Raw genomic sequence first — 26,967 nt, 5'->3', positions numbered from 1 at the left:
TGACAATTTATTTTCCTTTTGTTAAATGACTTGAATGCAAAATTGCCAATTAACATGTAGAAATTAACACCTTTTATCCACTGACTTTTATCTAACATGGTCTTGTGGTCACATTTTGCATATGACTATTCCAGTTCAGGTTTGATCAATGGTAACCCCCTAGAGTATTAATGGTGGTGGATTTAGTGCCGGTAATGCCTTTGTATGTCAGGGGGTGATAGCTGGATTTTCTCTTGTTGGGTGTTGTCATTGCTTGGCACTTCTATGGAGTGAATGTTACTTGCCACCTATCAACCCTGAGCTGGTTATTGCCCATGGTTGCTGTTTTTGTTTGCGTACTGATGTGAAGACCATTGATAAAGCAGCTGAAGGTGGTTGGGCCTCGGACACTACCCTGAGGATCTCCTGCAGAGATGTCCTGTGTCTGAGATGATTGTCCTCCAACCACCACAAGCATCTTCCGACATGCTCTGTGTGATTCCATCCCGCGGTTCACAACACAACATGTGTCCCTCTAGTTTTAGACTTCCTTTGGAGAAAGAATGACCATCCACCTTTTTAAATGTGACCACATGAGTTATATCACACATTTTCTCTCTCTGTCCCCTTGATTATGAGACCTGCGTCAGGTAAACATGTATCTGTAAATCTGAGCGTTTGCATCGGGATAGATCATAGAACAGTACAGCCCTTTGGCCCACAATATCTGTGCTGAACATGAAGTCGAGTTAAACTAATCTGCTTCGTATGATCCATCACCTCCATTCCCTGCATATCCACGTGCCTATCTAAAAGCCCCTTAAATGCCACTATCATATCTGCCTCCACCATCACCCCTGGCAGCATGTTCCACGCACCCACCACTATCTGTGGAAAACAAACTTGCCTCGCACGTGTCCTTTAAACTTTCACCCTTCTGCCTTAAAGTTATGCCCTCTAGTTTTTGACATTTTCACCTTAGGATAAAGGTTCTGACAAGTTTACCTCTTCAAAGGGATAAGGGACAAACGCAGGCAGATGGAAGTAGGTCAAAGAGCTCAATAGAAAAACCCTGGATCCATTCTTGGTAATCTAAGTGCAGTGCGGGATTTTGAATTTGCTGACACTTTTATTGTTTGTGGAAGTGAACTTTGTGCCTCAAAAGGCTCAATGTCCTGCCGGCTAGTTAATAGGTTAGTGAATCCTGGGCTCAGAGCTGTTCCCGACGGACATCATGAAGATCAGGCTTCTGTTTCTGGAATTGCTCCTTCTCCAGAGGGCAACTAGTGAGAACATATTGATCTGGCCTGCAGAAGGAAGCCACTGGATTAACTTGAAACCCATCATCAATGAGCTGATCGCAAGAGGTCACAGTGTTACTGTGGCTGTGAATTCTACTGTACTTGACATCGACTATTCTGAACCCTCACCAGTGAAATATGAAGTATTTCAAGTGCCGTTTACCAATGACAAAATTCAAGATTTAATGAATGCAATTGGGCAATTCTGGCTCTATGATAAACACAAATATCCCACTGGGAAGCGTACAGAAAATTCTCAGCAATCATGGAACGTGGAATCAAATTTACCAAAATGGTCTGTGACGGGATGATAAAGAATGAAAAACTTGTGCAAAAACTGCGAGATTCAAAGTTTAAAGTCGTGCTCTCTGACCCCGTGCATCGCTGTGGGGAGCTCCTGGCTCTGAAGCTGGGAATTCCCTTCATCTTCTCTCTGAGATTCTCCCCGGGATTTACAGTGGAGAGACTCTGCGGACAGATCCCTGCCCCTCCCTCCTATGTACCGGCGATCCTCTCAGAGTTTACCGATAAGATGTCTTTTACTGAGAGAGTTCAAAACGTTCTTTACACATTCATGTACGACTGGATGTGCAAACGGATGTGGCATGATTTGGACTCCTATTACACTGAAGCTCTAGGTGAAGTTGAATGACTTTAACGCAAAATTGTTAATGAAAACCTAGAATTTAAAGCCTTTTAACCACTGAAGTAAGTGGCAGCTACGTTATTTGAAGGTGTACTCGTCTGACACTTTCAAAATCCAATTCTTTCCAAGCTATTGTTCCAAACTCCTTTTACAGTGAAGCTCTAGGTGAGGTTGAATGTGTCTTTTCCTTGTGTTAAGTGACTCGAACAAAATTGCCAATTAAATTAGAAATTAAGCATTTTATTCAAAGTGCCACCTACGTTATTTTAAGGTAGACCCTTCACCATTTTGACAACGTATTTATTATTGGTACATACGGTTCGTAAACTGAGCTAGCATTTAATGGCCCATCCTTCATTGCCCTTGAGAAGGTGGCGGCGAGATTCCTTCTTCAACTTCTGCTGCCCTTGAGGTGCGAGCACATTCGCGATCATTTTAGATTAACCACTTCAAGCCAGACAGTTTTCATTCGAGTATGAGTTTAAGATACGAATACCAATAAGTATGATATTTTGTTAATTAAAATTGGGTATTTAAATAGTAAATACCCACTTAGACCTAGTTAAGAAATGTTATCCTATTAGAGATAATTACACACAATCTCACAGTCTTTGACACTGTTTAATACAGGATTATTAATAAGCAAAAAAACTTTTCTTTTAATTTAAATACAGCATTTAAATACCTTCTTAGTCCAACCTATTAGATGAACTACTTACAGTACAGGTTCCGTTTTTTTTTTCCTGTGCATATAATATCTGGTTCTGGCCTGTTTTTTCTTTTCTATAATATTAGTGTGTAAGGGGCGGAACTGAATGAGATTTACACCTAAGGAAGATCACACAAATGTTCCCACCAGTGGGTGGTTGTACACAGTATACTTAAATACTGCTTTTTTGTATCATTTATGTTATTTTGCACCTTTCTTTGGGATATACCATCAGAATTCTGAAATTGGGATCACCCACCCAACACCCAGAAAGTTGAGTTATTGTGTTGCACCACCTGAAACAAGGGAACCTATCTAGGCTATAATGCAAGACGACCCTCTGAAGAAAACTGGAGGAATTACTTTTTGTAGCTGGAATATTAGGGGCGCTAATGAGCCACTTAAAAGGTGTAAGGTTCATGCCCAATTAAAATCAATTAATGCTGACATCATATTTTTACAGGAAATGCATCTTAAAGATCAAGCTCAGACCAGGCTGAAGGCTCATTGGATTGGTCAAATATATCACTCCTCCTATCTCTCCAAATCCATAGGCACTGCAATTATAATCCATAAGGGCATACCATTTAAACATAAAAACACCATTGCAGACAAAGATGAGAGGTATGTCATAGTTTCTGGGGAGATATACTCTACCCCACTTACTATTGTAAATATTTATGCTCCTAACTTTGACAGCCCACAATTTTTTAATAAAATCTTGAATATAATTTCCGACTCCACCCAGCAAAACGTGATAATTGGGGGAGATTTCAATTGCGTTCTGGATCAATACCTGGATAAATCCGCTCAACAAAAGAGATATAATACAAAATCAAAATCCAGTGAACTCTTAAATATGTATATAAGAAATACAAATATAACAGACGTATTGAGGATTGTAAACCCATCCGAAAGAGAATATTCCTTTTACTCATCAGTACATAAAACCTATACACGTATTGACTATTTTCTAGTGGACACTAAATTAATACCTTTCACAATTAATCCCAAATACCATAATAGTACTATATCCGATCATTCCCCGCTAACCTTCTCCTTAAAACTAGAAGGAATGTTTAATAAAAAATCATTCTGGAGATTTAACCCTCAAATACTAAATAAACCGGATTGTTGTAAATATCAATATCCATCAATACCGATATATCTTCCTAACATTTTTTCTCCAAAATCTTAATTCTCTGATTGCAAACTTTATTTGGGATTATAAAACACATAGAATCCATAAACGGCATCTATGTAAACCCAAAGAAACGGGTGGATTGGCTCTCCCCAACTTCTTATACTATTACTGGGCAACAAATATTAAAAATGTAATTTACTGGCTGGACAATTTATGCCAACAGGTAGACTGGTTAATAATGGAGAGAGAGGATTGCTCGCCTTTTAATATAGGTACGATTCTTCTCTCTCCAACAAATTTGAAGAACACACTATATGATAAAAATCTGATTATCACAGCACTCTACAAACCTGGAGACAAGTCAAATCAACTTTAAAACTAAGAAATGTATTTCTTCTTTCACCAATAGCCAATAACCCTTTGTTCAAGCCATCTATTATAGAAAATTGAAAATATTAGACTTGTCTTAGCAGTAAAACCAGAGCATTTTTCGAAGACATGGACACCATTCATTGATTTATTGCAAGGATAGTATGGTGCAACACAATTTTGGAGTTAAATCTAATTACAGGTTGGGTGATGGGTGGGGAGTGATGCGAGGCAGGTATATCATCACCTTTTGTTTTTCTTGCTGTTTTTGTCTTTTTATTTCTCTATGTCTTCCTTATTTATTTTACTTACTCACTCTTTGGCTTCACCAATTTGGTAGTCCAGGGGTTCTATCCTTGCACATCCACTTCTTCTCTCTCTTGCTTTTTCTATTCTCTTAACTATAGCTAAAAATAAAAATTGAAGCTGTACAATAACTGTATTATGTCATATGCCACTGGTTATATTTTTGTACACTGCTTCTAATAAATTTTTTAAATAAATAAAAAATCTTTCCCATCCACCAATACATACAATTAGTTCAAATGGTAATTGAACCCACATCAGACAGCTTTAAGAAATTCTCCGTGAATACCTTCAGTAATACTTGAAGCTCAAACACAATTGGTGACACATAGTGTTAATATGATGTTAATAGTGACATTTAAAATGCGCTTAATAATGACACCCCCACTATCTCGCATAAAGCAGATGTTTTAATTGATTTTTTTTCACCGAATTTCAAAGTGCGGATTACAAAACATGTGTAATCTGCTTCAATGATCTATTCCCCTCCATTCATTGCATTTCCATGTGGCTATTGAAAAGCCCCTTCAATACCACTATCGTGAATCAAGGACCAGAGGACATTGGTTTAAGGTGAAGGGGAAAAGATTTAATAGGAATGCGTGGTTGGTTTGGAGGGATATGGACCAAATGCAGACAGGTGGGACTAGTGTAGCTTGGACATGTTGGGCGGTGTGGGCAAGTTGTGCCTATGGGCCTGTTTCCACACTCTTTCACTCTATTACTCAGACTGTCACGGGGAGAACGTACAAACTCCACAAAACACCCATAGCCAGGATGGAACCAAGGTCTTTGGTGCTCTACTGTTGCGCCACTGCGCCACCACTTCTCTGCTTCTCTGGCACGAATCTGAACATTGGTAAGGCACTCAATTAGAACTCAAGCTGGAATAATGTGTGGGAAAGGAATTGCAGATGCTGGTTCAAACCGAAAATAGATTTGTTTTAGAAGCTGGAGTAACTCAGCGGGACAGGCAGCATCTCTGGTTAGAAGGAATGGGTGATGTTTCGGGTCGAGACCCTTCTTCAGCATTTGCAGTTCCTTCTTAAACATAGAACTATGGCTGGTGCATTGTGTTTCCGCTGGCTGGTTAACGCTCAACATAAGTTTTTCACTGTACCTCGGTACATGTGACAATAAACTCAACTGAAGTGACTGGTGCGGACGGGCGTAGACTTTGTGGGCAGTGAGTGGGGCCAGTTTTCCCTGCTGTTCCTCTGCACTGAAGTTAGATCAGCATTCTCAATCCAGTCCAGGATTTCTATTTCCTTGTTCCTGTTCATGCCGGAGTGGAAACTGTGTCCACCAGGAAGTTTCAAAGGGGAGGTTTTTATTCTGATCAGAGTGCAGGGCGGCTGATCGGGCACTGAGGTTGGATTGCTGGCGAACACCATGCATGCCAGGCATCTGCTGTTGGTGATGTATCTCACCCTGCCCGGGGTCGCTGGGGAGAACGTGTTGATCTGGCCGACAGAAGGAAGCCACTGGATTAACTTGAAGTACATAATTGCCGGGTTGATGGCGAGGGGCCACGATGTCACAGTGGCCACGATGTCACAGTGGTTTGTAAACAACTCCGAGTCCTCGGCCATGAAGTTGGAAGTGTTCCAAGTGCCGTTTACACACGAGACCACGGAAGCCTTTTTGAACAACTGGCTGGACGTCTCCCTTTACCAGGCACCGGACTTGTCCTTTTGGGGCAGGTACAGGGTGTTTTCGGCGCTGATGGCCAAGGGGAGGGAGCTGGGCATGCAGGTGTGCGACGGGATACTGAAGAACGAGGAGCTGGTGCAGAGACTACGGGAGGCCAAGTTCAAGGTCCTGCTCTCTGACCCAGTGCAGGTGTGCGGGGATCTCCTGGCTTTGAAGCTTGGGGTTCCCCTCGTCTTCACCCTGCGGTTCTCCCCGGGCTTTACGTTGGAGAGACACTGTGGACAGATGCCAACCCCGCCCTCCTATGTCCCAGTCATTCTGTCAGAGTTGTCCGACAAGATGTCCTTCGTCGAGAGGTCTCAGAATGTGCTCTACTCCTTCATGTACGACTGGGTGTTCCTGCGGTCCTGGGGAGATTGGGATGCTTATTACAGCGAGGCTTCAGGTAGGTGGTTTGGCTCATTCCGCTGTGCGGGCAGCACACGTTTTGGTTTTCATTTTTAATTTAGTTTAGAGATACAGCGTGGAAACAGGCCCTTCGCCCCACCGAGTCTACGCCGTCCAGCGATCAACAGTTCGCACTAGTTCTCCGTCCCCGCACTTTCTCACCCACTCCACCCCTTGCACGTTCGAGGCAACTTGTAGACGCCAATTAATCTTCAAGCCTGAAGGACGTAAAGTGCTGGAGAAACCTTGTGAACCCACGCTGCACTCCCTCAATAGCAAGAATGTCCTTCCTCAAATTTGGATACCAAAACTGCACACAATATTCCAGTTGTGGTCTCACTAGGGACCTGTACAATGAAGAAGGACCTCTTTGCTCCCATTCTCAAATCCTCTTGTTATAAAGGCCAACATGCCATTCGCTTTCTTCACTGCTTGCTGTACCCCACATGCTTACTTTCAGTGACTGATGAACAAGGACCCCCAGATCTCATGGTACTTGCCCTTTTCCTACCTTGGCAGGAGAATGGGGTTAGGAGGGAGAGATCGACCCGCCATGATTGAATGGCGGAGTAGACGATGGGCCAAATGGCCTAATTCTGCTCCTATCACTTATGACCTTACGATATACTGATAGGGGCTTGGCAGGTTTTGCAGGGAAATTGCTGGTTGCATGTCTCCAGTGTTGTGAGGTGCCTGCTGCAAGCTGTCTTTCAGTCTGGAGTATGCAGACAGGGAACACCGCAGACACATCAGTCCATGGCACGGTGCAGGAATGAGTTCTTGGCCAAGGAAAAGCATTTTTCACATCTGGTTGGAAGTAGCAATGGTGCATCGAAAGTGTTGATGAATTTCTTCACTGACATCTCTTCTAACTGGAGGGGGGGGTCTTCCGAGGAATGGGAAATGATCCAGTGCCTCACCATTGGTTTTGATTGTCTAGGAGAGGTGCTACGCATGGATAGTTAGCTACAGGACCTTAGTCCTGCAACAAATTTGTACGCTCCAGTCAACAAAGTAATGCTGGAGTTGGATCAGACTCTGAACATTGCAAGTGTCATCCATTTGTGTGAACCAGTGTCTACAGTTCTTTGTTTCTACATGTTGACAGTCTTGTTTGGTCAGTTGCACAGTTTACCTCAACTGCCCAAATGGCTTCAGCTGATTCCTTGACTCTGACATTTCTGACAGTTCTTTACCTCACTTGAACTGACTGACAAAAGCTATCTACTTACCCAACCGGGTTTGGGTCCTGTGTTTCTGGACAGACCGAGTTAGAACCTCTTGCAAAGGGTGATGGTATGCTGGTCTCATGCGTGGATGAGCCTAAAGTTTGTATCCTCTTGGTGAAATCAACTCTCTCGCCCATGTTGCATCTCACATACAGAATGGCGCAACCTGCTTCATGAAACTCCGACTTCACTTCTAATACATTATTAGGCAAAAGAAACTTCAGGAGTCATGAGTGCTATCTGGGTTGATACATATTCAGAAGAGTAATATTAGAAGCATTTTCTTGCATATTCTTATGTACGGCGTGCACAGCCCAAAGTTGTAGGTCAAGGGTAGACTTCCAGGCCAGGACACCATCAGTTACTGGGTGGATGGTTTGATGCCACCAGGGAAAAGCATCAGTGGGCAGTCATTCACGATGTGTGGGATGATGTTTGGATGTCCCCAGTCGCAAGCGGGGCTGTCTGTCATCCCCCACTCAGGCAGGCGATGGCTGTTCTTGCATGGAGGGTGTGGATTCTGTTCAGGGTTAGCCATTGCTTGCGATGGAGGTCAAAACCCGGTGGTTTCATTGTGGGGCTGTGATGACCTCTCCGTTGTTGGTGTTGGCACACGCAAATTTGAACCATTATTATTAACTAATTCATCTAAGGCCATAAAGAGAAAAGAATCATTGTGGCTTGAGGCCATTCTGTAGTTTAATTTAGAGATACAGTGTGGAATCAGGCCCTTCGGCCCACTGAGTCCCCGCCGACCAGCGATCACCCATACACTAGTTCTATTTTATTCCAGTTTCGCATCTTACCCATTGGGGGCAATTTAGTAAAGACTAATTAACCTGTAAACCCGCACATCTTTGGAATGTGGAGGAAATGGGAGCATCCACAGATGCACAGAATCTCTTGCCCAGCCTAGGTGAATCAAGGACCAGAGGACATTGGTTTAAGGTGAAGGGGAAAAGATTTAATAGGAATGCGTGGTTGGTTTGGAGGGATATGGACCAAATGCAGACAGGTGGGACTAGTGTAGCTTGGACATGTTGGGCGGTGTGGGCAAGTTGTGCCTATGGGCCTGTTTCCACACTCTTTCACTCTATTACTCAGACTGTCACGGGGAGAACGTACAAACTCCACAAACACCCATAGCCAGGATGGAACCAAGGTCTTTGGTGCTCTACTGTTGCGCCACTGCGCCACCACTTCTCTGCTTCTCTGGCACGAATCTGAACATTGGTAAGGCACTCAATTAGAACTCAAGCTGGAATAATGTGTGGGAAAGGAATTGCAGATGCTGGTTCAAACCGAAAATAGATTTGTTTTAGAAGCTGGAGTAACTCAGCGGGACAGGCAGCATTTCTGGAGAGAAAGAATGGGTGGCGTTTCGGGTCGAGACCCTTCTTCAGCATTTGCAGTTCCTTCTTAAACATAGAACTATGGCTGGTGCATTGTGTTTCCGCTGGCTGGTTAACGCTCAACAAAAGTTTTTCACTGTACCTCGGTACATGTGACAATAAACTCAACTGAAGTGACTGGTGCGGACGGGCGTAGACTTTGTGGGCAGTGAGTGGGGCCAGTTTCCCTGCTGTTCCTCTGCACTGAAGTTAGATCAGCATTCTCAATCCAGTCCAGGATTTCTATTTCCTTGTTCCTGTTCATGCCGGAGTGGAAACTGTGTCCACCAGGAAGTTTCAAAGGGGAGGTTTTTATTCTGATCAGAGTGCAGGGCGGCTGATCGGGCACTGAGGTTGGATTGCTGGCGAACACCATGCATGCCAGGCATCTGCTGTTGGTGATGTATCTCACCCTGCCCGGGGTCGCTGGGGAGAACGTGTTGATCTGGCCGACAGAAGGAAGCCACTGGATTAACTTGAAGTACATAATTGCCGGGTTGATGGCGAGGGGCCACGATGTCACAGTGGCCACGATGTCACAGTGGTTTGTAAACAACTCCGAGTCCTCGGCCATGAAGTTGGAAGTGTTCCAAGTGCCGTTTACACACGAGACCACGGAAGCCTTTTTGAACAACTGGCTGGACGTCTCCCTTTACCAGGCACCGGACTTGTCCTTTTGGGGCAGGTACAGGGTGTTTTCGGCGCTGATGGCCAAGGGGAGGGAGCTGGGCATGCAGGTGTGCGACGGGATACTGAAGAACGAGGAGCTGGTGCAGAGACTACGGGAGGCCAAGTTCAAGGTCCTGCTCTCTGACCCAGTGCAGGTGTGCGGGGATCTCCTGGCTTTGAAGCTTGGGGTTCCCCTCGTCTTCACCCTGCGGTTCTCCCCGGGCTTTACGTTGGAGAGACACTGTGGACAGATGCCAACCCCGCCCTCCTATGTCCCAGTCATTCTGTCAGAGTTGTCCGACAAGATGTCCTTCGTCGAGAGGTCTCAGAATGTGCTCTACTCCTTCATGTACGACTGGGTGTTCCTGCGGTCCTGGGGAGATTGGGATGCTTATTACAGCGAGGCTTCAGGTAGGTGGTTTGGCTCATTCCGCTGTGCGGGCAGCACACGTTTGGTTTTCATTTTTAATTTAGTTTAGAGATACAGCGTGGAAACAGGCCCTTCGCCCCACCGAGTCTACGCCGTCCAGCGATCAACAGTTCGCACTAGTTCTCCGTCCCCGCACTTTCTCACCCACTCCACCCCTTGCACGTTCGAGGCAACTTGTAGACGCCAATTAATCTTCAAGCCTGAAGGACGTAAAGTGCTGGAGAAACTCAGCAGGTCAGGCAGCATCTCAGGAGAACATGGGTAGGTCCGAAGAAGGGTCTCGATCCGAAGCGTCACCTATCCATGTCTTCCAGAGACCTGATCTGCTGGGCTACTCCTGCAGTTCTACAGCCGACAAACCTACACGTCTTTGCAATGTGGGAGGAAACCGGAGCACTCAAAGAAAACCCACGCAGGTCACAGGGAAATAGACAAAAAAAAACCTATTGATCTATTCCCCTCCATTCATTGCATTTCCATGTGGCTATTGAAAAGCCCCTTCAATACCACTATCATATCTGCCTCCAGCATCACCCCTGGCAGCATGTTCCACTCACCCACCACTCTGTGGAAACAAAACTTGCCCCGCACGTGTCCTTTTAACTCTCACCCTTCCACCTTAAAGCTATGCCCTCTAGTCTTTGACATTTCTACCTTAGGAAATGTTTTTGGACTAATCTAACTTTTCAAAGGAATATGGGTTAAACGCATGCAGATGGGATCAGCTCAAACAACTGAATCGAAAATCACTGGATACATTCTTGGACATTTGAGTGCAGTGTGGTATTTTGAATTTGCTGACGCTTTATTTGCTTGTGGAAGTTCACCTTGTGCCTCAAAAGGCTCAATGTCCTGTCAGCTAGTTAATAGGTTAGTGAATCCTGGGCTCAGAACTGTTCCTGACGGACATCATGAAGATCAGGCTTCTGTTTCTGGGATTTCTGCTTCTCCAGTGGGCAACTAGTGAGAACATATTGATCTGGCCTGCAGAAGGAAGTCACTGGATTAACTTGAAACCCATCATCAATGAGCTGATCGCAAGAGGTCACAGTGTTACTGTGGCTGTGAATTCCGCTGCAGTTTACATCAACTATTCTGAACCCTCACCAGTGAAATTTGAAGTGTTTCAAGTGCCGTTTACAAGTGACAAATTTCAGGCTTACATGAATACAGTCATGGAATTCTTTATCTACGAGAAATCACAATTAACCCACTGGCAAGCATACAGAAGATTCTCAGCGGCCATGGAACCTGGAATCAAACTTACTAAAGGCATCTGTGACGGGGTGATAAAGAATGAAAGGCTTGTGCAAAAACTATGAGATTCGAAGTTTAAAGTTCTGCTCTCTGACCCCGTGCATAACTGTGGGGATCTCCTGGCTCTGAAGCTGGGAATTCCCTTCATCTTCTCTCTGAGATTCTCCCCAGCATTTGCAATAGAGAGACTCTGCGGACAGATCCCAGCCCCTCCCTCCTATGTACCGGCGACCCTCTCCGAGTTTTCTAATGAGATGTCTTTCATTGCGAGAGTTCAGAACGTTCTTTACACCTTCATGTACGACTGGATGTGCAAACAGATGTGGGATGAATGGAACTCCTATTATAGTGAAGCTTTAGGTGAGGTTGTCTGTCTCTTTTCCTTTTGTTAAGTGAATCGATTACAAAATTACCAATTAACATGTAGAAATTAAGCGTTATACCTACTGATGTAACAATGTCAGCTATGTTATTTTAAAGTATACTCTTCACCATTTTGTCAATGTATTAATTGAAGGTACGTACGGTTCGTAAACTGAGCCAGCATTTAATGGTCCATCCATAATTGCCATTGAGAGGGTGGTGGTGAGCTGCCTTCTTGAACTGCTACTGCGGGCACACTCATGATTGTTTCAGAAAGAGAGTTGTAGGTTTTTGACCCAGCAACAATGAAAGAACTGTGATGTATTTCCAAGTCGGGATGTTGTGAGGCTTGGTTGGTGGTGTTCCCATGTTCTTGCTGTCATTGTCCTTGCAGCAGGTGGAAGTCATGACTTTGGAAGGTGCCATCTAAGAAGACTAACGCTGTATCCTATCAGAATCTCTTGCCCAGCCTAGGTGAATCAAGGACCAGAGGACATTGGTTTAAGGTGAAGGGGAAAAGATTTAATAGGAATGCGTGGTTGGTTTGGAGGGATATGGACCAAATGCAGACAGGTGGGACTAGTGTAGCTTGGACATGTTGGGCGGTGTGGGCAAGTTGTGCCTATGGGCCTGTTTCCACACTCTTTCACTCTATTACTCAGACTGTCACGGGGAGAACGTACAAACTCCACAAACACCCATAGCCAGGATGGAACCAAGGTCTTTGGTGCTCTACTGTTGCGCCACTGCGCCACCACTTCTCTGCTTCTCTGGCACGAATCTGAACATTGGTAAGGCACTCAATTAGAACTCAAGCTGGAATAATGTGTGGGAAAGGAATTGCAGATGCTGGTTCAAACCGAAAATAGATTTGTTTTAGAAGCTGGAGTAACTCAGCGGGACAGGCAGCATTTCTGGAGAGAAAGAATGGGTGGCGTTTCGGGTCGTGACCCTTCTTCAGCATTTGCAGTTCCTTCTTAAGCATAGAACTACGGCTGGTGCATTGTTTTTCTGCTGGCTGGTTAACGCTCAACAAAAGTTTTTCACTGTACCTCGGTACATGTGACAATAAACTCAACTGAAGTGACTGGTGCGGACGGGCGTAGACTTTGTGGGCAGTGAGTGGGGCCAGTTTCCCTGCTGTTCCTCTGCACTGAAGTTAGATCAGCATTCTCAATCCAGTCCAGGATTTCTATTTCCTTGTTCCTGTTCATGCCGGAGTGGAAACTGTGTCCACCAGGAAGTTTCAAAGGGGAGGTTTTTATTCTGATCAGAGTGCAGGGCGGCTGATCGGGCACTGAGGTTGGATTGCTGGCGAACACCATGCATGCCAGGCATCTGCTGTTGGTGATGTATCTCACCCTGCCCGGGGTCGCTGGGGAGAACGTGTTGATCTGGCCGTTGACAGAAGGAAGCCACTGGATTAACTTGAAGTACATAATTGCCGGCTTGATGGCGAGGGGCCACGATGTCACAGTGGCCACGATGTCACAGTGGTTTGTAAACAACTCCGAGTCCTCGGCCATGAAGTTGGAAGTGTTCCAAGTGCCGTTTACACACGAGACCACGGAAGCCTTTTTGAACAACTGGCTGGACGTCTCCCTTTACCAGGCACCGGACTTGTCCTTTTGGGGCAGGTACAGGGTGTTTTCGGCGCTGATGGCCAAGGGGAGGGAGCTGGGCATGCAGGTGTGCGACGGGATACTGAAGAACGAGGAGCTGGTGCAGAGACTACGGGAGGCCAAGTTCAAGGTCCTGCTCTCTGACCCAGTGCAGGTGTGCGGGGATCTCCTGGCTTTGAAGCTTGGGGTTCCCCTCGTCTTCACCCTGCGGTTCTCCCCGGGCTTTACGTTGGAGAGACACTGTGGACAGATGCCAACCCCGCCCTCCTATGTCCCAGTCATTCTGTCAGAGTTGTCCGACAAGATGTCCTTCGTCGAGAGGTCTCAGAATGTGCTCTACTCCTTCATGTACGACTGGGTGTTCCTGCGGTGCCCCCTCACCCCCTTCATACACCCCTGGAATTCTGCCCACAGCTGAACATGAAGACGCGTTAAAGTAATCTGCTTCAGTGATCTATTCCCCTCCATTCATTGCATTTCCATGTGGCTATTGAAAAGCCCCTTCAATACCACTATCATATCTGCCTCCAGCATCACCCCTGGCAGCATGTTCCACTCACCCACCACTCTGTGGAAACAAAACTTGCCCCGCACGTGTCCTTTAAACTCTCACCCTTCCACCTTAAAGCTATGCCCTCTAGTCTTTGACATTTCTACCTTAGGAAATGTTTTTGGACTAATCTAACTTTTCAAAGGAATATGGGTTAAACGCATGCAGATGGGATCAGCTCAAACAAATGAATCAGAAAACCTTGGATACATTCTTGGACATTAAAGTGCAGTGTGGTTTTTTGAATTTGCTAACACTTTATTTGCTTGTGGAAGTGAACTTTGTGCTTCAAAAGGCTCAATGTCCTGTCGGCTAGTTAATAGGTTAGTGAATCCTGGGCTCAGAACTGTTCCTGACGGACATCATGAAGATCAGGCTTCTGTTTCTGGAATTTCTCCTTCTCCAGAGGGCAACTAGTGAGAACATATTGATCTGGCCTGCTGAAGGAAGCCACTGGATTAACTTGAAAGTCATCATCAATGAGCTGATCGCAAGAGGTCACAGTGTTACTGTGGCTGTGAATTCAGCTACACTTGACATCGACTATTCTGAACCCTCACCAGTGAATTTTGAAGTATTTCAAGTGCCGTTTACCACTGACAGTTTCAGAGATTTCATGGATGTCCTTTTGGAATTCTGGATCTACGAAAAATCACAATTATCCCACTGGCAAGCATACAGAAAATTTTCAGCAATCATAGAACATGGAAAGAAATTTACCAAAGGCATCTGTGACGGGGTGATGAAGAATGAAAAACTTGTGCAAAAACTGCGAGATTCGAAGTTTAAAGTTCTGCTCTCTGACCCCGTGCATCGCTGTGGGGAGCTCCTGGCTCTGAAGCTGGGAATTCCCTTCATCTTCTCTCTGAGATTCTCCCCGGGATTTACAGTGGAGAGACTCTGCGGACAGATCCCAGCCCCTCCCTCCTATGTACCGGCGATCCTCTCAGAGTTTACCGATAAGATGTCTTTTACTGAGAGAGTTCAGAACGTTCTTTACACATTCATGTACGACTGGATGTGTAAACGGATGTGGCGTGAATGGGACTCCTATTACAGTGAAGCTTTAGGTGAGGTTGACATTTTCCTTTCCTTTTGTTAAATGACTTGAATGCAAAATTTCCAATTAACATGTAGAAATTAACACCTTTTAACTACTGACGTAACAATGTCAGCTATATTATTTTAAAGTATACTCTTCACCATTTTGACAAGGTATTCATTGAAGGTACGTACGGTTCGTAAACTGAGCCAGCATTTAATGGCCCATCCTTAGTTGCCCTTGAGAAGGTGGTGGTGAGCTGCCTTCTTGAACTGCTGCAGCCCTTGAGGTGTGGGCACACTCATGATGGTTTTAGAAAGAAAGTTCATGGATTTTGACCCAGCAACAATGAAAGAACGGTAATGTATTTCCAAGTTGGGATGTTGTGAGGATGGGAGGGCAGCTCTCAGGTTGGTGGTGTTCCCATGTTCTTGCTGTCTTTGTCCTTGCAGCAGGTGGAAGTCATGACTTTGGAAGGTGCCATCTAAGAAGACTAACGCTGTATCCTATCAGAATCTAACTGCCCAGCCTAGGTGAATCAAGGACCAGAGGATGGTTGGAATTTACCTGTGAAGGGGAAAAGCCATTTAATAGGAATGCGTCGAGCTTGGTTTGCAGGGATAGGCTGCCCAAATGCAGACAGGTGGAGAAAGTGTACCCTCCTGACCTGATGTTGGGGGTGTGGGCAAGTTGAGGATCTATGGGTAAGTTTCCACACTCTTTCACTCTATTACTCTTGTAGTCATATGTGTCACGGGGATTCCGTACAGGTTCCACAAACATCCCATAGCCAGGATGGAACCAAGGTCTTTGGTGCTCTACTGTTGTCGCCACTGCGATAGCCATTTCTCTGCTTCTCTGGCACGAATCTGAACATTGGTAAGGCACTCAATTAGAACTCAAGCTGGAATAATGTGTGGGATTGCCCATTGCTGATGCTGGTTCAAACCGAAAATAGATTTGTTTTAGAAGCTGGAGTAACTCAGCGGGACACTACCCAGCATTTCTGGAGAGAAAGAATGGGTGGCGTTTCGGGTCGAGACCCTTCTTCAGCATTTGCAGTTCCTTCTTAAACATAGAACTATGGCTGGTGCATTGTGTTTCTGCTGGCTGGTTAACGCTCAACAAAAGTTTTTCACTGTACCTCGGTACATGTGACCATAAACTATAAACTGACCACATGGACTGGTGCGGACGGGGGCGTAGACTTTGTGGGCTTGATTTTGTGAGTGGGGCCAGTTTCCTGTAAATCCTCTGCACTGAAGTTAGATCAGCATTCTCAATCCAGTCCAGGATTTCTATTTCCTTAGACCTGTTCATGCCGGAGTGGAAACTGTGTCCACCAGGAAGTTTCAAGGGGGGGGTTTTTATTCTGATCAGAGTGCAGGGCGGCTGATCGGGCACTGAGGTTGGATTGCTGGCGAACACCATGCATGCCAGGCATCTGCTGTTGGTGATGTATCTCACCCTGCCGGGGTCGCTGGGGAGAACGTGTTGATCTGGCCGACAGAAGGAAGCCACTGGATTAACTTGAAGTACATAATTGCCGGGTTGATGGCGAGGGGCCACGATGTCACAGTGGCCACGATGTCACAGTGGTTTGTAAACAACTCCGAGTCCTCGGCCATGAAGTTGGAAGTGTTCCAAGTGCCGTTTACACACGAGACCACGGAAGCCTTTTTGAACAACTGGCTGGACGTCTCCCTTTACCAGGACCCGGACTTGTCCTTTTGGGGCAGGTACAGGGTGTTTTACCCGCTGATGGCCAAGGGGAGGGAGCTGGGCATGCATGCAGGTGCGACGGGATACTGAAGAACGAGGAGCAAGCAAAGAGACTACGGGAGGCCAAGTTCAAGGTCCTGCTCTCTGACCCAGTGCAGGTGTGCGGGGATCTCCTTGGCTTGAAGCTTGGGGTTCCCCTCGTCTTCACCCTGCGGTTCTCCCCGGGCTTTACGTTGGAGAGACACTGTGGACAGATGCCAACCCCGCCCTCCTATGTCCCAGTCATTCTGTCAGAGTTGTCCGACAAGATGTCCTTCGTCGAGAGGTCTCAGAATGTGCTCTACTCCTTCATGTACGACTGGGTGTTCCTGCGGTACTTGAAGGACAATGTCATGCTTATTACAGCGAGGCTTCAGGTAGGTGGTTTGGCTCAACAATTTAGTTTAGAAACAGCACTTAACAGGCCCACCCCCACTGTCTCCAGCCCAAAAGCAAAATTGGATTACAAAATGGGGGGGTTCGATTGTCCCCCACCTCTCAAAACATGGGAGGAATGTGACCCCCCCTCATACACCCAGGGAATTCCGCCCATGGCTGAATATGAAGCGAGTTAAACTAATCTGCTTCATATGATCCATTCCCCTCCATTCATTGCATTTCCATGTGCCTATTGAGAAGCCCCTTCAATACCACTATCATATCTGCCTCCAGCATCACCCCTGGCAGCATGTTCCACGCACCCACCACTCTCTGTGGAAACAAAACTTGCCCCGCACGTGTCCTTTAAACTCTCACCCTTCCACCTTAAAGCTATGCCCTCTAGTCTTTGACATTTCTACCTTAGGAAACGTTTTTGGACTAATCTAATTTTTAAAAGGAATATGGGTGAAACGCATGCAGATGGGATCAGCTCAAACAACTGAATCGGAAAACCCTGGATCCATTCTTGGTAATCTAAGTGCAGTGCGGGATTTTGAATTTGCTGACACTTTTATTGCTTGTGGAAGTGAACTTTGTGCCTCAAAAGGCTCAATGTCCTGTCGGCTAGTTAATAGGTTAGTGAATCCTGGGCTCAGAACTGTTCCTGACGGACATCATGACGATCAGGCTTCTGTTTCTGGAATTTCTCCTTCTCCAGAGGGCAACTAGTGAGAACATATTGATCTGGCCTGCTGAAGGAAGCCACTGGATTAACTTGAAAGTCATCATCAATGAGCTGATCGCAAGAGGTCACAGTGTTACTGTGGCTATGAATTCAGCTACGCTTTACATCGACAATTCTGAACCCTCACCAGTGAATTTTGAAGTGTTTCAAGTGCCGTCTACCACAGACAGGTTCAGAGATTTCATTGATTTCCTTTAGGAATTCTGGATTTAAGAAAAACCAGAAGTATCCCACTGGCAAGCAGTCAGAAGTTTTTCAGCAATGATAGAACGTGGAAAGAAATTTAGCAAAGGCATCTGTGACGGGGTGATGAAGAATGAAAAACTTGTGCAAAAACTGCGAGATTCGAAGTTTAAAGTCGTGCTCTCTGACCCCGTGCATCGCTGTGGGGAACTCCTGGCTCTGAAGCTGGGAATTCCCTTCATCTTCTCTCTGAGATTCTCCCCGGGATTTACAGTGGAGAGACTCTGCGGACAGATCCCAGCCCCTCCCTCCTATGTACCGGCGACCCTCTCCGAGTTTTCTAATGAGATGTCTTTCATTGCGAGAGTTCAGAACGTTCTTTACACATTCATGTACGACTGGATGTGCAAACGGATATGGCGTGGTTGGGACTCCTATTATAGTGAAGCTTTAGGTGAGGTTGACATTTTCCTTTCCTTTTGTTAAATGACTTGAATGCAAAATTTCCAATTAACATGTAGAAATTAAGCGTTTTACCTACTGATGTAACAATGTCAGCTATGTTATTTTAAAGTATACTCTTCACCATTTTGTCAATGTATTAATTGAAGGTACGTACGGTTCGTAAACTGAGCCAGCATTTAATGGTCCATCCATAATTGCCATTGAGAGGGTGGTGGTGAGCTGCCTTCTTGAACTGCTACTGCGGGCGGGCACACTCATGATTTTTTCAGAAAGAGAGTTGTAGGTTTTTGACCCAGCAACAATGAAAGAACTGTGATGTATTTCCAAGTCGGGGATGTTGTGAGGCTTGGTTGGTGGTGTTCCCATGTTCTTGCTGTCATTGTCCTTGCAGCAGGTGGAAGTCATGACTTTGGAAGGTGCCATCTAAGAAGACTAACGCTGTATCCTATCAGAATCTCTTGCCCAGCCTAGGTGAATCAAGGACCAGAGGACATAGGTTTAAGGTGAAGGGGAAAAGAGATTTAATAGGAATGCGTGGTTGGTTTGGAGGGATATGGACCAAATGCAGACAGGTGGGACTAGTGTAGCTTGGACATGTTGGGCGGTGGGGGCAAGTTGTGTCTATGGGCCTGTTTCCACACTCTTTCACTCTATTACTCAGACTGTCACGGGTGAGAACGTACAAACTCCACAAACACCCATAGCCAGGATGGAACCTGGGTCTTTGGTGCTCTACTGTTGCGCCACTGCGCCGCCACTTCTCTGCTTCTCTGGCACGAATCTGAACATTGGTAAGGCACTCAATTAGAACTCAAGCTGGAATAATGTGTGGGAAAGGAATTGCAGATGCTGGTTCAAACCGAAAATAGATTTGTTTTAGAAGCTGGAGTAACTCAGCGGGACAGGCAGCATTTCTGGAGAGAAAGAATGGGTGGCGTTTCGGGTCGAGACCCTTCTTCAGCATTTGCAGTTCCTTCTTAAACATAGAACTATGGCTGGTGCATTGTGTTTCCGCTGGCTGGTTAACGCTCAACAAAAGTTTTTCACTGTACCGCGGTACATGTGACAATAAACTCAACTGAAGTGACTGGTGCGGACGGGCGTAGACTTTGTGGGCAGTGAGTGGGGCCAGTTTCCCTGCTGTTCCTCTGCACTGAAGTTAGATCAGCATTCTCAATCCAGTCCAGGATTTCTATTTCCTTGTTCCTGTTCATGCCGGAGTGGAAACTGTGTCCACCAGGAAGTTTCAAAGGGGAGGTTTTTATTCTGATCAGAGTGCAGGGCGGCTGATCGGGCACTGATTTTTGGATTGCTGGCGAACACCATGCATGCCAGGCATCTGCTGTTGGTGATGTATCTCACCCTGCCCGGGGTTGGGGGAGAACGTGTTGATCTGGCCGACAGAAGGAAGCCAGAGATTAACTTGAAGTACATAATTGCCGGTTGATGGCGAGGGGCCACGATGTCACAGTGGCCACGATGTCACAGTGGTTTCCAAACAACTCCGAGTAGACTCGGCCATGAAGGTGAAGTGTTCCAAGTGCCGTTTACACACGAGACCACGGAAGCCTTTTTGAACAACTGGCTGGACGTCTCCCTTTACCAGGCACCGGACTTGTCCTTTTGGGGCAGGTACAGGGTGTTTTCGGCGCTGATGGCCAAGGGGAGGGAGCTGGGCATGCAGGTGTGCGACGGGATACTGAAGCAGAGGAGCTGGTGCAGAGACTACGGGAGGCCAAGTTCAAGGTCCTGCTCTCTGACCCAGTGCAGGTGTGCGGGGATCTCCTGGCTTTGAAGCTTGGGGTTCCCCTCGTCTTCACCCTGCGGTTCTCCCGGGCTTTACGTTGGAGAGACACTGTGGACAGATGCCAACCCCGCCCTCCTATGTCCCAGTCATTCTGTCAGAGTTGTCCGACAAGATGTCCTTCGTCGAGAGGTCTCAGAATGTGCATCTACTCCTTCATGTACGACTGGGTGTTCCTGCGGTACCCCCTCACCCCCTTCATACACCCCTGGAATTCTGCCCACAGCTGAACATGAAGACGCGTTAAAGTAATCTGCTTCAGTGATCTATTCCCCTCCATTCATTGCATTTCCATGTGGCTATTGAAAAGCCCCTTCAATACCACTATCATATCTGCCTCCAGCATCACCCCTGGCAGCATGTTCCACTCACCCACCACTCTGTGGAAACAAAACTTGCCCCGCACGTGTCCTTTAAACTCTCACCCTTCCACCTTAAAGCTATGCCCTCTAGTCTTTGACATTTCTACCTTAGGAAATGTTTTTGGACTAATCTAACTTTTCAAAGGAATATGGGTTAAACGCATGCAGATGGGATCAGCTCAAACAACTGAATCGAAAATCACTGGATACATTCTTGGACATTTGAGTGCAGTGTGGTATTTTGAATTTGCTGACGCTTTATTTGCTTGTGGAAGTACACCTTGTGCCTCAAAAGGCTCAATGCCCTGTCAGCTAGTTAATAGGTTAGTGAATCCTGGGCTCAGAGCTGTTCCTGACGGACATCATGAAGATCAGTCTTCTGTTTCTGGGATTTCTCCTTCTCCAGTGGGCAACTAGTGAGAACATATTGATCTGGCCTGCAGAAGGAAGTCACTGGATTAACTTGAAACCCATCATCAATGAGCTGATCGCAAGAGGTCACAGTGTTACTGTGGCTGTGAATTCCGCTGCAGTTTACATCAACTATTCTGAACCCTCACCAGTGAAATTTGAAGTGTTTCAAGTGCCGTTTACAAGTGACAAATTTCAGGCTTACACGAATAGAGTCATGGAATTCTTTATCTACGAGAAAGCACAATTAACCCACTGGCAAGCATACAGAAGATTCTCAGCGGCCATGGAACCTGGAATCAAACTTACTAAAGGCATCTGTGACGGGGTGATAAAGAATGAAAGGCTTGTGCAAAAACTGCGAGATTCGAAGTTTAAAGTTCTGCTCTCTGACCCCGTGCATAACTGTGGGGATCTCCTGGCTCTGAAGCTGGGAATTCCCTTCATCTTCTCTCTGAGATTCTCCCCAGCATTTGCAATAGAGAGACTCTGCGGACAGATCCCAGCCCCTCCCTCCTATGTACCGGCGACCCTCTCCGAGTTTTCTAATGAGATGTCTTTCATTGCGAGAGTTCAGAACGTTCTTTACACCTTCATGTACGACTGGATGTGCAAACAGATGTGGGATGAATGGAACTCCTATTATAGTGAAGCTTTAGGTGAGGTTGTCTGTCTCTTTTCCTTTTGTTAAGTGAATCGATTACAAAATTACCAATTAACATGTAGAAATTAAGCGTTATACCTACTGATGTAACAATGTCAGCTATGTTATTTTAAAGTATACTCTTCACCATTTTGTCAATGTATTAATTGAAGGTATGTACGGTTCTTAAACTGAGCCAGCATTTAATGGTCCATCCATAATTGCCATTGAGAGGGTGGTGGTGAGCTGCCTTCTTGAACTGCTACTGCGGGCACACTCATGATTGTTTCAGAAAGAGAGTTGTAGGTTTTTGACCCAGCAACAATGAAAGAACTGTGATGTATTTCCAAGTCGGGATGTTGTGAGGCTTGGTTGGTGGTGTTCCCATGTTCTTGCTGTCATTGTCCTTGCAGCAGGTGGAAGTCATGACTTTGGAAGGTGCCATCTAAGAAGACTAACGCTGTATCCTATCAGAATCTCTTGCCCAGCCTAGGTGAATCAAGGACCAGAGGACATTGGTTTAAGGTGAAGGGGAAAAGATTTAATAGGAATGCGTGGTTGGTTTGGAGGGATATGGACCAAATGCAGACAGGTGGGACTAGTGTAGCTTGGACATGTTGGGCGGTGTGGGCAAGTTGTGCCTATGGGCCTGTTTCCACACTCTTTCACTCTATTACTCAGACTGTCACGGGGAGAACGTACAAACTCCACAAACACCCATAGCCAGGATGGAACCAAGGTCTTTGGTGCTCTACTGTTGCGCCACTGCGCCACCACTTCTCTGCTTCTCTGGCACGAATCTGAACATTGGTAAGGCACTCAATTAGAACTCAAGCTGGAATAATGTGTGGGAAAGGAATTGCAGATGCTGGTTCAAACCGAAAATAGATTTGTTTTAGAAGCTGGAGTAACTCAGCGGGACAGGCAGCATTTCTGGAGAGAAAGAATGGGTGGCGTTTCGGGTCGAGACCCTTCTTCAGCATTTGCAGTTCCTTCTTAAACATAGAACTATGGCTGGTGCATTGTGTTTCCGCTGGCTGGTTAACGCTCAACAAAAGTTTTTTCACTGTACCTCGGTACATGTGACAATAAACTCAACTGAAGTGACTGGTGCGGACGGGCGTAGACTTTGTGGGCAGTGAGTGGGGCCAGTTTCCCTGCTGTTCCTCTGCACTGAAGTTAGATCAGCATTCTCAATCCAGTCCAGGATTTCTATTTCCTTGTTCCTGTTCATGCCGGAGTGGAAACTGTGTCCACCAGGAAGTTTCAAAGGGGAGGTTTTTATTCTGATCAGAGTGCAGGGCGGCTGATCGGGCACTGAGGTTGGATTGCTGGCGAACACCATGCATGCCAGGCATCTGCTGTTGGTGATGTATCTCACCCTGGCCGGGGTCGCTGGGGAGAACGTGTTGATCTGGCCGACAGAAGGAAGCCACTGGATTAACTTGAAGTACATAATTGCCGGGTTGATGGCGAGGGGCCACGATGTCACAGTGGCCACGATGTCACAGTGGTTTGTAAACAACTCCGAGTCCTCGGCCATGAAGTTGGAAGTGTTCCAAGTGCCGTTTACACACGAGACCACGGAAGCCTTTTTGAACAACTGGCTGGACGTCTCCCTTTACCAGGCACCGGACTTGTCCTTTTGGGGCAGGTACAGGGTGTTTTCGGCGCTGATGGCCAAGGGGAGGGAGCTGGGCATGCAGGTGTGCGACGGGATACTGAAGAACGAGGAGCTGGTGCAGAGACTACGGGAGGCCAAGTTCAAGGTCCTGCTCTCTGACCCAGTGCAGGTGTGCGGGGATCTCCTGGCTTTGAAGCTTGGGGTTCCCCTCGTCTTCACCCTGCGGTTCTCCCGGGCTTTACGTTGGAGAGACACTGTGGACAGAAGCATCTATCCTTCAGACATGACGATGCCCCAACCCCGCCCTCCTATGTCCCAGTCATTCTGTCAGAGTTGTCCGACAAGATGTCCTTCGTCGAGAGGTCTCAGAATGTGCTCTACTCCTTCATGTACGACTGGGTGTTCCTGCGGTCCTGGGGAGATTGGGATGCTTATTACAGCGAGGCTTCAGGTAGGTGGTTTGGCTCATTCCGCTGTGCGGGCAGCACACGTTTGGTTTTTCATTTTTAATTTAGTTTAGAGATACAGCGTGGAAACAGGCCCTTCGCCCCACCGAGTCTACGCCGTCCAGCGATCAACAGTTCGCACTAGTTCTCCGTCCCCGCACTTTCTCACCCACTCCACCCCTTGCACGTTCGAGGCAACTTGTAGACGCCAATTAATCTTCAAGCCTGAAGGACGTAAAGTGCTGGAGAAACTCAGCAGGTCAGGCAGCATCTCAGGAGAACATGGGTAGGTCCGAAGAAGGGTCTCGATCCGAAGCGTCACCTATCCATGTCTTCCAGAGACCTGATCTGCTGGGCTACTCCTGCAGTTCTACAGCCGACAAACCTACACGTCTTTGCAATGTGGGAGGAAACCGGAGCACTCGAAGAAAACCCACGCAAGTCACAGGGAAATAGACAAAAAAAAACCTATTGATCTATTCCCCTCCATTCATTGCATTTCCATGTGGCTATTGAAAAGCCCCTTCAATACCACTATCATATCTGCCTCCAGCATCACCCCTGGCAGCATGTTCCACTCACCCACCACTCTGTGGAAACAAAACTTGCCCCGCACGTGTCCTTTTAACTCTCACCCTTCCACCTTAAAGCTATGCCCTCTAGTCTTTGACATTTCTACCTTAGGAAATGTTTTTGGACTAATCTAACTTTTCAAAGGAATATGGGTTAAACGCATGCAGATGGGATCAGCTCAAACAACTGAATCGAAAATCACTGGATACATTCTTGGACATTTGAGTGCAGTGTGGTATTTTGAATTTGCTGACGCTTTATTTGCTTGTGGAAGTTCACCTTGTGCCTCAAAAGGCTCAATGTCCTGTCAGCTAGTTAATAGGTTAGTGAATCCTGGGCTCAGAACTGTTCCTGACGGACATCATGAAGATCAGGCTTCTGTTTCTGGGATTTCTCCTTCTCCAGTGGGCAACTAGTGAGAACATATTGATCTGGCCTGCAGAAGGAAGTCACTGGATTAACTTGAAACCCATCATCAATGAGCTGATCGCAAGAGGTCACAGTGTTACTGTGGCTGTGAATTCCGCTGCAGTTTACATCAACTATTCTGAACCCTCACCAGTGAAATTTGAAGTGTTTCAAGTGCCGTTTACAAGTGACAAATTTCAGGCTTACATGAATAGAGTCATGGAATTCTTTATCTACGAGAAATCACAATTAACCCACTGGCAAGCATACAGAAGATTCTCAGCGGCCATGGAACCTGGAATCAAACTTACTAAAGGCATCTGTGACGGGGTGATAAAGAATGAAAGGCTTGTGCAAAAACTGCGAGATTCGAAGTTTAAAGTTCTGCTCTCTGACCCCGTGCATAACTGTGGGGATCTCCTGGCTCTGAAGCTGGGAATTCCCTTCATCTTCTCTCTGAGATTCTCCCCAGCATTTGCAATAGAGAGACTCTGCGGACAGATCCCAGCCCCTCCCTCCTATGTACCGGCGACCCTCTCCGAGTTTTCTAATGAGATGTCTTTCATTGCGAGAGTTCAGAACGTTCTTTACACCTTCATGTACGACTGGATGTGCAAACAGATGTGGGATGAATGGAACTCCTATTATAGTGAAGCTTTAGGTGAGGTTGTCTGTCTCTTTTCCTTTTGTTAAGTGAATCGATTACAAAATTACCAATTAACATGTAGAAATTAAGCGTTATACCTACTGATGTAACAATGTCAGCTATGTTATTTTAAAGTATACTCTTCACCATTTTGTCAATGTATTAATTGAAGGTACGTACGGTTCGTAAACTGAGCCAGCATTTAATGGTCCATCCATAATTGCCATTGAGAGGGTGGTGGTGAGCTGCCTTCTTGAACTGCTACTGCGGGCACACTCATGATTGTTTCAGAAAGAGAGTTGTAGGTTTTTGACCCAGCAACAATGAAAGAACTGTGATGTATTTCCAAGTCGGGATGTTGTGAGGCTTGGTTGGTGGTGTTCCCATGTTCTTGCTGTCATTGTCCTTGCAGCAGGTGGAAGTCATGACTTTGGAAGGTGCCATCTAAGAAGACTAACGCTGTATCCTATCAGAATCTCTTGCCCAGCCTAGGTGAATCAAGGACCAGAGGACATTGGTTTAAGGTGAAGGGGAAAAGATTTAATAGGAATGCGTGGTTGGTTTGGAGGGATATGGACCAAATGCAGACAGGTGGGACTAGTGTAGCTTGGACATGTTGGGCGGTGTGGGCAAGTTGTGCCTATGGGCCTGTTTCCACACTCTTTCACTCTATTACTCAGACTGTCACGGGGAGAACGTACAAACTCCACAAACACCCATAGCCAGGATGGAACCAAGGTCTTTGGTGCTCACTGCGCCACCACTTCTCTGCTTCTCTGGCACGAATCTGAACATTGGTAAGGCACTCAATTAGAACCCAAGCTGGAATAATGTGTGGGAAAGGAATTGCAGATGCTGGTTCAAACCGAAAATAGATTTGTTTTAGAAGCTGGAGTAACTCAGCGGGACAGGCAGCATTTCTGGAGAGAAAGAATGGGTGGCGTTTCGGGTCGAGACCCTTCTTCAGCATTTGCAGTTCCTTCTTAAACATAGAACTATGGCTGGTGCATTGTGTTTCCGCTGGCTGGTTAACGCTCAACAAAAGTTTTTCACTGTACCTCGGTACATGTGACAATAAACTCAACTGAAGTGACTGGTGCGGACGGGCGTAGACTTTGTGGGCAGTGAGTGGGGCCAGTTTCCCTGCTGTTCCTCTGCACTGAAGTTAGATCAGCATTCTCAATCCAGTCCAGGATTTCTATTTCCTTGTTCCTGTTCATGCCGGAGTGGAAACTGTGTCCACCAGGAAGTTTCAAAGGGGAGGTTTTTATTCTGATCAGAGTGCAGGGCGGCTGATCGGGCACTGAGGTTGGATTGCTGGCGAACACCATGCATGCCAGGCATCTGCTGTTGGTGATGTATCTCACCCTGCCCGGGGTCGCTGGGGAGAACGTGTTGATCTGGCCGA

The 26,967-nt window shown here is 46.3% G+C and overlaps 9 protein-coding genes across 12 annotated transcripts in view; all 9 read left to right on the top strand.

Moving 5' to 3' along the window:
* Positions 1–26,967, top strand: part of LOC129695342 (UDP-glucuronosyltransferase 2A1-like) — a 52,123-nt gene that overhangs the window by 4,102 nt on the left and 21,054 nt on the right. The window contains exon 1 of one of the 4 annotated variants that reach the window (XM_055632202.1): positions 14,418–15,135. The exons of 1 other annotated variant lie outside the window; for it this stretch is intronic. In XM_055632202.1, coding sequence (XP_055488177.1) covers positions 14,430–15,135 — 706 coding nt within the window. In that variant the 5' untranslated portion in view covers positions 14,418–14,429. Of the gene's footprint in view, positions 1–14,417; positions 15,136–23,993; positions 25,575–26,967 lie in introns of those variants that run through there. 2 more of the 4 variants (XM_055632204.1, XM_055632201.1) reach the window with 2 other exon arrangements.
* Positions 4–4,907, top strand: LOC129695349 (UDP-glucuronosyltransferase 2A1-like). Its single transcript, XM_055632213.1, is given in 2 exon segments — positions 4–1,571; positions 1,574–4,907. Coding segments are annotated over 2 exon segments (717 nt in total). The 5' UTR covers positions 4–1,213; the 3' UTR covers positions 1,933–4,907.
* On the top strand, positions 5,675–7,981 carry LOC129695344 (UDP-glucuronosyltransferase 2A1-like). Its single transcript, XM_055632207.1, has one exon. It carries the CDS (start codon positions 5,847–5,849, stop codon positions 6,609–6,611), a length of 765 nt encoding a protein of 254 aa, XP_055488182.1. The 5' UTR covers positions 5,675–5,846; the 3' UTR covers positions 6,612–7,981.
* On the top strand, positions 9,549–10,322 carry LOC129695343 (UDP-glucuronosyltransferase 2A1-like). The gene has a single exon (XM_055632206.1). The coding sequence runs from the start codon at positions 9,549–9,551 to the stop codon at positions 10,320–10,322; it is 774 nt and encodes a 257-aa protein (XP_055488181.1).
* LOC129695345 (UDP-glucuronosyltransferase 2A1-like) lies at positions 11,180–12,757 on the top strand. The gene is given in 1 exon segment (XM_055632208.1): positions 11,180–12,757. A coding segment is annotated over 1 exon segment (738 nt). The 5' UTR covers positions 11,180–11,184; the 3' UTR covers positions 11,923–12,757.
* LOC129695348 (UDP-glucuronosyltransferase 2A1-like) lies at positions 13,379–13,933 on the top strand. The gene has a single exon (XM_055632211.1). The coding sequence runs from the start codon at positions 13,379–13,381 to the stop codon at positions 13,931–13,933; it is 555 nt and encodes a 184-aa protein (XP_055488186.1).
* LOC129695347 (UDP-glucuronosyltransferase 2A1-like) lies at positions 17,357–18,698 on the top strand. Its single transcript, XM_055632210.1, is given in 1 exon segment — positions 17,357–18,698. A coding segment is annotated over 1 exon segment (738 nt). The 5' UTR covers positions 17,357–17,925; the 3' UTR covers positions 18,664–18,698.
* LOC129695346 (UDP-glucuronosyltransferase 2A1-like) lies at positions 20,623–22,919 on the top strand. The gene has a single exon (XM_055632209.1). It carries the CDS (start codon positions 21,173–21,175, stop codon positions 21,908–21,910), a length of 738 nt encoding a protein of 245 aa, XP_055488184.1. The 5' UTR covers positions 20,623–21,172; the 3' UTR covers positions 21,911–22,919.
* LOC129694385 (UDP-glucuronosyltransferase 2A2-like) lies at positions 22,930–24,820 on the top strand. The gene is made up of 3 exons (XM_055631086.1): positions 22,930–23,728; positions 23,806–23,937; positions 24,780–24,820. Exons 1-3 carry the CDS (start codon positions 23,206–23,208, stop codon positions 24,818–24,820), a joined length of 696 nt encoding a protein of 231 aa, XP_055487061.1. The 5' UTR covers positions 22,930–23,205.

This window comes from Leucoraja erinacea, chromosome 3, assembly GCF_028641065.1.
Source record: "Leucoraja erinacea ecotype New England chromosome 3, Leri_hhj_1, whole genome shotgun sequence".
NCBI classification, from domain to species: domain Eukaryota; kingdom Metazoa; phylum Chordata; class Chondrichthyes; order Rajiformes; family Rajidae; genus Leucoraja; species Leucoraja erinaceus.
Note: the sequence above shows the minus strand (reverse complement) of the source record. Positions and strands in the feature narration are given on the sequence as shown.

Excerpts from the sequence above, each read along its gene's own strand:
- LOC129695344 (XM_055632207.1), top strand. The coding sequence starts at position 5,847 with ATGCATGCCAGGCATCTGCTGTTGGTGATGTATCTCACCCTGCCCGGG.
- LOC129695343 (XM_055632206.1), top strand. The coding sequence starts at position 9,549 with ATGCATGCCAGGCATCTGCTGTTGGTGATGTATCTCACCCTGCCCGGG.
- LOC129695348 (XM_055632211.1), top strand. The coding sequence starts at position 13,379 with ATGTCACAGTGGTTTGTAAACAACTCCGAGTCCTCGGCCATGAAGTTG.
- LOC129695346 (XM_055632209.1), top strand. The coding sequence starts at position 21,173 with ATGAAGATCAGTCTTCTGTTTCTGGGATTTCTCCTTCTCCAGTGGGCA.
- LOC129694385 (XM_055631086.1), top strand. The coding sequence starts at position 23,206 with ATGCATGCCAGGCATCTGCTGTTGGTGATGTATCTCACCCTGGCCGGG. Across the intron at positions 23,729-23,805 it reads GCGGTTCTCCCGGGCTTTAC|TCATTCTGTCAGAGTTGTCC; the intron begins GTTGGAGAGACA and ends CCTATGTCCCAG. Across the intron at positions 23,938-24,779 it reads TTATTACAGCGAGGCTTCAG|TTCACCTTGTGCCTCAAAAG; the intron begins GTAGGTGGTTTG and ends TGCTTGTGGAAG.